The following is a 9,634-nucleotide window of genomic DNA, read 5'->3' as shown; positions in this document are numbered from 1 at the left end:
ATTTCCACATTTACCCATTCACACACACATTCACACACTGATGGCGGGAGCTGCCATGCAAGGCGCTAACCAGCAGCCATCAGAGGCAAAGGGTGAAGTGTCTTGCCCACGGACACAACGGACGTGACTAGGAAGGTAGAAGGTGGGAATTGAACCCCAGTAACCAGCAACACTCCGATTGCTGGTACAGCCACTCTACCAACTTCGCCACGCCGTCCCTGAAAAAGTCCTCCTTTCTGTCCAATACCACATGAAAGTGCTTGCTTTTTGCCATCTTATTTGTCCAGCTTTCATACTCCTTTATATACACTTTACAAGAAATACATTGGCGGCAAACTCCGTAGCTTGCTAGCTTGTGCACGCTAGCTTTCTGAGACTCCTATTTTGTTATCGCAGGCAGGATGAAGCAGGGCTTTTATTGTGAAGACAGGAACTGTGCGATCGGTCTTTAGAGTTTTGACGGCAGGTACAGCGCAAGAGTCTGTTGAAATACAAAGTGTTTCTCGCCTTCCTGTCGGTCATTTTTTGTTAATGATGAATGTCAATCAAGTGACCAAAGTGACGTCTTGGTGAAAGTTGATGATCGCAAATTTTTAGGTCTATTTTTTTTAATGCCTGGCTGGCGATCGACTGACACACCCTCCACCATCCACCGGCAGCTCGCGATCGACGTAATGGGCACCCCTGGCATAGACTCTAAAATGTACCCATTCATTAAATAATTCATTTGAGTCAAAGGGTGGGCATGAAACAATTTTGGTCTTAGCTGCATATACTCACCTTCACTGGCAGACTGACTGCACATTTTTGCAATATAGTCCAATGGCGCCCTCTGCTGAGCTTAACAATCCTCAAATATGAACAAATTAGTCATGGGCAGCACATCATCTCTGATAACGTTTTAATTTCAACATAAACAGCTCCAGGTACAATGTCTGATGGACCAGACGCTGGGTGCAATGCTTTAATACGAACACAGCTAAACTGGTGAACTTTAAAAATAGTAGTAGTAATAATAATCCTAAAAAAAAAAGAGAGAACTTGATACATATATATATAAAAAATGTCACTAAATCTCAGACCTGTGTGAGAGCGATGAAGAGGCAGGTTTCGTCCCACCTGTTATTTCTTGGCAAACGAGATCTTCATAGCATTGCTTTGTGTGATCTTAAAGCCCTGCAGTGAGTCACGTGCGGCACCTGCCTGGACTTCATTGTCAAATTCCACAAACGCGATGTCGTGGCGACCAGGAACCAGACGCACTTCTTTGAATCCTGGAAATCTGGACAAATGACACAGTTAGTATTTGTACGATAGTTACAAACACATACGTGGAGGAGTTTGTACTGACTGGTTGAAGAGCATGGACAGCATGAGTTCGTTGGTCTCCTCGGGCAAGTTGGTCAGGAAGAGGATGTGATTGGGAGGATTTTCCGAAACCTGAAGCACAAATGCATTGTTAAAAAGTAAAAAAATTCAAAAGAGCAGGCACTCAATGATCAAAGGATAAATGTCAGCTTGGCCTTGGATAAACTGTAATTCAGCTTCTTTTGACAGCAAACTAGTTAAGATTGAATTCACAGTGTCTTATTTTTTAATTATGTGTGTGTTTGTGTATATGGATGCGCGTGTATGTGTGCCTGTGTGTGTATGTATGTATGTACAGTGGGGCAAAAAATATAAAGTATTTAGTCAAAATATTTAGTCACCAAGGAATTGGGGGTTAAATCACCAAAAAAGATTCCCGGGCACGGCCACCGCTGCTGCTCACTGCTCCCCTCACCTCCCAGGGGGTGATCAAGGTTGATAGGTCAAATGCAGAAACTAATTACACCACACCTAGTGTGTGTGTGTGTGTGTGACAATCATGGGTACTTTAACTTTAACTGTGCAAGTTCTCCCACTCAAAAAGATGAGAGGCCTGCAATTTTCATCATAGGTACACTTCAACTATGAGAAACAGATTGGGGGGAAAAATGCAGAAAATCACATTGTATGATTTCTTTAACAATCTATTTGCAAATGATGGTGGAAAATAAGTATTTGTTCAATAACAAAAGTTAATCTCAATACTTTGTTATATACCCTTTGTTGGCAATGACAGTAGTCAAACGTTTTCTGCAAGTCGTCACAAGGTTTTCACACACTGTTGCTGGTACTTTGACCCATTCCTCCATGCAGATCTCCTCTCGAGCAGTGATGTTTTGGGGCTGTCGCTGGACAACAAAGACTTTCAACTCCCTCCAAAGACTTTCTAAGGGGTTGAGATCTGGAGACTGGCGAGGCCACTCCAGGACCTTGAAATACTTCTTACGAAGCCACTCCTTCGTTGCCCGGGTGGTGTGTTTGGAATCATTGTCATGCAGAAAGACCTAGCCATGTTTCATCTTCAATGTCTTTGCTGATGGAAGGAGGTTTTGACTCAAAATCTCACGATACATGGCCCCATTCATTCTTTCCTTTACACGGATCAGTCGTCCTGGTCCCTTTGCAGAAATACAGCCCCAAAACATGATGTTTCCACCCCCATGCTTCACAGTAGGTATGGTGTTCTTTGGATGCAAATCAGCATTCCTTCTCTTCCAAACACGACAAGTAGACTTTTTACCAAAAAGTTATATTTTGGTTTCATCTGACCATATGCCATTCTCCCAATACTCTTCTGCATCATCCAAATGCTCTCTAGCAAACTTCAGACGGGCCTGGACATGTACTGGCTTAAGCAGGTGGCCACGTCTGGCACTGCAGGATTTGAGTCCCTGGCAGCGTAGTGTTACTGATGTTACTTTGGTCCCAGCTCTCTGCAGGTCATTCACTAGGTGCCCCTGTGTGATTCTGGGATTTTTGCTCACCGTTCTTGTGATCATTTTGACCCACGGGGAGAGTGAGATCTTGCGTGGAGCCCCAGATCGAAGGAGATTATCAGTGGTCTTGTATGTCTTCCATTTTCTAATACTTGCTCCCACAGTTGATTTCTTCACACCAAGCTGCTTACCTATTGCAGATTTAGTCTTCACAGCCTGGTGCAGGTCCACAATTTTGACAGCTCTTTGGTCTTGGCCTTAGTGGAGTTTGGAGTGTGAGTGTTTGAGGTTGTGGACAGGTGTCTTTTATACTGATAACGAGGCCAAACAGGTGCCATTAATACAGGTAACGAGTGGAGGACAGAGGAGCCTCTTAAAGAAGAAGTTACAGGTCTGTGAAAGCCAGAAATCTTGCTTGTTTGTAGGTAACCATATACTTATTTTACAGAGGAATTTACCAGTTAATTAAAAACCCGACAATGTGATTTACTGGATTATTTTCCCCCATTCTGTTTCTCATAGTTGAAGTGTACATATGATGAAAATTACAGGCCTCTCATCTTTTCAAGTGGGAAAACTTAAAAGTTAAAGTACCAATGATTGTGCATTGCTGATCGCAGCTGAGGTGCCATGGTATGCCGGCTGTGGGCGCGGGGCTGGGCCCTTATGGCTTTTTACCGGTTGAGATGCCTGGTGGGTGGTGGGCGGGGGGGGGCCTGGATGCGGGATGGGTTTGTTGGCGACCAGGCTTTTTTTTCTTCTTTTTTTTTTTAAAGAGTGGATGTCAGTGGGATCTACTGGCATGCTTGGGGGCAGTCGGACTGGTGGTGGATCGGCTTGGGTGCCTGCTGCGCGCTGAGTGGCAGGTCAATTGCTCATTTACCCAGGGTGGCTGCGTACTGTTCGCCTCTCGGTGGCAGTCCCCGGTGCGGTCTGTGGCTGTGGCGCTCAGTGCAATGACTGCAAATTGTTTGTTGCTTTTTGTATATGTGCACGTGCTTCCTGTGCATACGTGAAGACGTATGCGCAGGATACACCAATTTTCTTTGAGCCAGCAGTAAGTAAGGGATAAGACGTAATTGTGAAAAATATAGACTACTTTAAAGCAAATTTGTTCTGTTAAACCACTTATGGCAACATAGGCTAGCCAACGGAGTTCTTGTTATATTTGTTGCTTTGAAAAATGTAACTGTGAGGAAGTTGCAAACAGCCCCTTTAGATTTCTTACCGGTACTTGGTAAAAGTGCTTAGTTCTATAATCTATTGCCAAAGTATTGGAGTCAAAATTAAATTGGATCAGAAGCCGAAAAATGTTGATCGGGACATCCCTAGTCTTGATGATACACCACACTTCGAAAAACTCAAACTGGGGATACTGCTTATTTACTGGATAAGAATGCTAGCATGCTAACTGTTGGCTAGCTTAAACGGTAACATGAATAGTGGAGACATGAACATATTTTCCCATTACAAAACTTAAACTTGTATACACTCATTGATGTCTGAGCAACTAAGCTATTTCAGTTTGCACATTGACCCTGTGGGATCTTAGAACAGGTGATCAATCTACACTCCAAAGCATATGACACAATGGTGTCTACAACAGGAAGTGAACCCACGTGACACCACAAACTGGACATGCACCCCTTGTTTTCCTTGATATTAATTTAAAAGGACTTTAAAACTTTTACAAAGTAAAACAGAAGCATATATATATATATATATATATATATATATATATATATATATATATATATATATATATATATATATATTAAAATATCATGGCTCTTAAAAAGCCAGAGCAATATTTAATGTTTAATCTGCCAAGGTAAGCATATTGCGTGTCTATTTATTATTGCTATAATATATATATATATATATATTTTTTTTAAACTTAGTGTGTGTATAAGCGCATTCAACATAAATGCGACAATTTTGGTCACAACAACTGTGATGTGAAAATGTTCATATTGTTACATCCCTGGCTAGGTCACAACAGTAACCAATTTACACGAATTGACAGATTTGCAACTTTCGTTTTAAGAAACAGTGCAGACATCCTAAGAGAAAAATGTGCTCTCAATGACAACAATACCTGTTGGTGCATCTGGCCAGGCATCATCTGACCAGGAGCCATGGAACCTGGGGGCATCCCTGGGGGTGGCATCATGCCCGGTGGAGGCATGTAGGGTGGCTGTCCTGGCATGTGCATCATACGGGCCTGGTTCATTTGAGGCATTCCCTTATAAAAAAAAGAAGTAATGGCGGCTCATAATTGAGTAATAAACCTGCAACGCTCAAATTTGACTCAATATACATGAACGTGTTCCACTTACAGGAACGCCTCCAGCCGCGTTGGCAGCAGCCTTCTTGTTACCACTCGACTCGGGTTTAGGAGGCCTCTTCTTCTCCTTTTTGCGATCCCGCTCCACAAAGGTCCCTTTCATTTTGGCAATGATATCTGAATCCTGATTGGAATACTGGATGCGCTGTAGGGTGAGTTGAATGATTGACAACATATTCACAGGCGGTACAGGACACGTCAAAGTCTAGTGACGAACATACCATAGGTTTATCATAGAAAGGGAATCCCTGCATGGAACGCAGAGCATTGGAGGCACTGGTAACCTCTTTAAAGATCACAAAAGCCTGACCCTTCATTTTAAAGGTCCGTGCCACCAGGATATCCAAAATTTGTCCAAATTGTGAGAAGATGGCATACAAGGACTTCTTCAGTTCTGTAAAAAGAAACATGTACACATTAGAATAACATTTGACCTCACAATCACAGGATTTGGTCATAATATAGAGCAGTAATTCTCAAACTGTACCAATCAGAGCAGTCTATAGAAAATAAGGACAACTTGGTTTCAGACGATCTCCTAAATGATTGGTCAAAAGTCTGTCACATGACTACATGGCACCATGTTGTGCCCAAAGCGACACTGAACTTTCTCATTAGACTTTAATTTTTAAGAGTTTCTTGCTGCGTAAACATGCCCTGTTGTGCGGCATGGGATTGGTCCACTTGACAAAAATGCAGGAAACATTTGCATTGCATCGAAGAAAATTATGGAAAATAGTGTAAAGGTTTGCCAGGAAGGCTAGATAGAGTGCCAATGAATGACAATATCTTGTGTGAGGGTAAGCAAACATACATACTGCACACGTGTGAAATGTGGTATATCTCACTCAGTAACAGTAAATTATTAAACCTTACTTCAGAATTGCAACTTTTCTGCATGTGTTACCAATATTCCAAACTAATCAATATTGCAGTAAAAAGCAACATTAGTTAAATATTCAAGTATGATGACGACGAAATCTGGAAGCCATGCAGGCTCGCAACAACAAAACCTATGAAACATATTTAAAAAAACAAAGGTAAAAGCACAGACAATGTAATCAATTTGTAATCAGTGCAGTGATTACAAACACATTGGAAGCAGCCAGCCCAGTTGACATACTATACACAAGTCACAACTGTTGGTCCAAAGCTAATGAGGATTTGGGGAAAATTAGGGTAAATGTTTTTTTTCTTCGTTCTGTGTACTTCTTACCTTTATTGTGCCGTCAGGGGCGTGTTAGACAGCTTGCTAGTCACTAAACACTGCGTGAACTAGGGCTGGGCGATATGGCCTTTTATTAATATCTCAATATTTTTAGGCCATGTCACGATACACGATATATATCTGGATATTTTGCCTTAGCCTTGAATGAACACTTGATGCATATAATCACAGCAGTATGATGATTCTATGTGTCTACATTAAAACATTCTTCTTCATATTGCATTAATATATGCTCATTTTAAACTTTCATGCAGAGAGGGAAATCACAACTAAGTCAATTTAGCAAAAGTGTATTTATTAAACAGTTATTAAGCAGTGGCACAAACATTCATGTCATTTCAAAACAGAAAGTGCAAGATTGTCAGAGACATTTTAAAACAAGCTATGTGTGCACTTTTGTGCATGATGTCACTCAGGTGACATATCAAAACAACACTAAATTTAAGTACACTTTTTGTACAGAACGCCACTACAATAGTTTAAAACAAATAAAGTGCACTTTTGTGCATGATGTCACAAGATATTTCAATAAGTGTCAAATAAAAATGAGCTGCATAATAGGAAATCAAATAGTGTATGTCCTTCGCTATGTGGTAGGTTCTTGCGGACGTTATCTCCTTCTGTTGTTGACTATTTGTTTCATACGCTGTTAAACTGGAAATGGTTGCTTGGGCAGCTTGTGGGTGTGGCACCGAACGGAGATAATGACATGCAGAGTTTCAAGTACTCTTCATTTTCTAGCCGGTGACTTTTCAAATGATGCTACATTACTAAAGCTGCTACTTTTTGTAGCAACGCTTTTGCCACATACTTGACATTACGGTTGTCTGTTCAACATCTTCCCGCTTGAAGCCAAACCACCGCCAGACGATGGACCCCCTGCTGTTTTTCTTGGGAATTAATTCTTCTTCCTTCATTTGTTACCAGATTCGCACCTTTACTGTCTCGTATTACCGCTCGCACCACAGCTAACGTTACCCATGCCGCTACTTCTCTGCTCCGCAAGAGCGTATGACGTTGCACGCGCGACAATATGTGACGTATGTAAGAAGGTGCGCTTGTTTTATGTCTCTGTGAGAAGGAGAGATAAGAAAGAGTGAGAAGAGCCTGTAGTGTAATGCCCGCAGCTAAAAGCAACCGCATGAGAACGTATACTCAAATATCACCAAAGTAATTTTCTGTATCGCACAGAGACAAACCCGCGATATATCAAGTATATAGTTAGAACTCTATGTTAAAACAATCTCTACCTCCAACAACCAAAAAGCTGTGAAAACGACGATGCTGTGTTCCAAATTTAAATTATTTACTGAAATTGTGTAAGAATTGTGTAAGAGTGGATGGTGAGATCGACAGGCGGATCGGTGCGGCGTCTTCAGTAATGTGGACGCTGTATCGATCCGTTGTGGAGAAGAAGGAGCTGAGCCGAAAGGCAAAGCTCTCAATTTCCCGGTCGATCTACGTTCCCATCCTCACCTATAGTCATGAGCTTTGAGTTATGACCGAAAGGACAAGATCACGGGTATAAGCGGCCGAAATTTGTTTCCTCCGCCGGGTGGCGGGCTCTCCCTTAGAGATAGGGTGAGAAGCTCTGTCATCTGGTGGGAGCTCAAATTAAAGCCGCTGCTCCTCCACATGGAGAGGAGCCAGATGAGGTGGTTCGGGCATCTGGTCAGGATGCCACCCGAGCGCCTCCCTAGGGAGGTGTTTAGGCCACGTCCGACCGATAGGAGGCCACGGGGAAGACCCAGGACACGTTGGGAAGACTATGTCTCCCGGCTGGCCTGGGAACGCCTCGGGATCCCTCAGGAAGAGCTGGACGAAGTGGATGGGGAGAGGGAAGTCTGAGCTTCCCTGCTTAGGCTGCTTCCCCCGCGACCCGACCTCGGATAAGCGGGAGAAGATGGATGGACTGAAGTTGTGTGAGCCTGTGGCTTTACACTTTGTTACATATATATACATACATACACATATATATATACATATATTTTGCATTTTATTTTAGTTACTTTATTGAGTTACCCCCTGGCGCTGTTTTGTACTGTTTTTGTACGTATTTTGTTTATTATTCCTCAATGGTTTGTAAAGGTTGCAATTTATAAGTAAAGGTTTATATAATTCAAAAAATGAAAGTACTGAAAAGGCGGAACTCACCATCTTTCTTGATTTTCTCGTTCAAGTTGTTGATGTAGATTGTGTGTTTGAGCCGAGCCTCTGTCGTAGTCATCTAAGAGTTTAAAACAAAACAATAAAAGACTTAAATGAACACAAAACAAAATAATAGACTTAAATGAACACAAAGCCACAAAAAAAGGACGTTACCGCCTGGATAAAAAGCTAACCACTAGCATTAGCAACCCCCATTCATTTGAACAGCGTGGAGTCCAACCAGTTCACTACGACCACGCTGTCCTTTACAAGTCGTCCTATTTTCAAATGCCATGAAACATTCGAATAAATAAACTAAAATAGTGCGCAACACTCTTCCAAACGAACGTATTGGTTTATATGCGAAGTGAGACTTCAACGAGCACTTACCTTGAACGCGCAACAGTACACAAGAGAAAACGTTCAAGTCTCGCGATATTACACAAAGGAAACGAGACGCATTTCTTGCTCTTCTCGTTGGTGGTTGCAAACAACGTGTGACGGCACTATGCTACCACCCAGAGTCCAGTTTGTGTATTACTCTCATTCGTATTACCTCACTCACCCCACAACACGAAATCAAATTTCTTGGGGTCTTCTTAGTTGAAAAGTTGAAATGGAAAGCTCATATATTGCATGTGAAAAATAAGGTATCTAAAAGCTTATTTGAACAAGGTTAAATAAAGTTTCCCGTATAACACAATGAGAATGTTATATTGCTCAATTATTCTACCTTATTTCAATTATTGTGCAGAAATATGGGGAAATACATATCCCAGCAACATAATGCCTTCATTTCTTTCACAGAAAAGAGTAATTCGTATCATTTTTACAGTAGGATATAGAGACCACACAAATCCACTCTTCATTAGGGCAGGATTATTCAAACTAAAATACATTGTACAAAGTAGAATTGCATACTCTATTAGTGATGTTCAAAGCTAGAAATAAAGTTATTCCGAAGGTCTTACAAAAGTTATTTGTGTTCACGTCTGAAGATGAGAACCACAGAAGGCCGTATGATTTTAAACATCAAAGAGTGCGAACAAATTTGAAACAAATGTGCTTGTCTGTTGCTGCTGTGCAAGCATGGAATTCTCTAAAGAA

General features: G+C 41.6%; 1 protein-coding gene across 1 annotated transcript; it reads right to left on the bottom strand.

Moving 5' to 3' along the window:
- Nucleotides 1-887: 887 nt before the first annotated feature.
- Nucleotides 888-8,997, bottom strand: snrpa (small nuclear ribonucleoprotein polypeptide A). Its single transcript, XM_062062065.1, has 7 exons — nt 8,918-8,997; nt 8,534-8,606; nt 5,373-5,545; nt 5,144-5,296; nt 4,903-5,049; nt 1,352-1,440; nt 888-1,282 (listed from the first exon to the last, which is right to left on the bottom strand). Exons 2-7 carry the CDS (start codon nt 8,604-8,606, stop codon nt 1,123-1,125), a joined length of 795 nt encoding a protein of 264 aa, XP_061918049.1. The 5' UTR covers nt 8,918-8,997; the 3' UTR covers nt 888-1,122.
- Nucleotides 8,998-9,634: the final 637 nt, after the last annotated feature.

This window comes from Entelurus aequoreus, linkage group LG10 (genome assembly GCF_033978785.1).
Source record: "Entelurus aequoreus isolate RoL-2023_Sb linkage group LG10, RoL_Eaeq_v1.1, whole genome shotgun sequence".
Lineage (NCBI taxonomy): Eukaryota > Metazoa > Chordata > Actinopteri > Syngnathiformes > Syngnathidae > Entelurus > Entelurus aequoreus.
The sequence above is the reverse complement of the archived record's forward strand: the minus strand, read 5'-3'. Positions and strand labels throughout refer to the sequence as shown.

Coding starts and splice junctions, on each gene's coding strand:
- snrpa (XM_062062065.1), bottom strand. CDS start 8,606: ATGACTACGACAGAGGCTCGGCTCAAACACACAATCTACATCAACAAC. Junction 5,297..5,372: donor CTTTCTATGATAAACCTATG/GTATGTTCGTCA, acceptor CTCACCCTACAG/CGCATCCAGTATTCCAATCA. Junction 5,050..5,143: donor ACGCGGCTGGAGGCGTTCCT/GTAAGTGGAACA, acceptor TTTTTTTATAAG/GGAATGCCTCAAATGAACCA.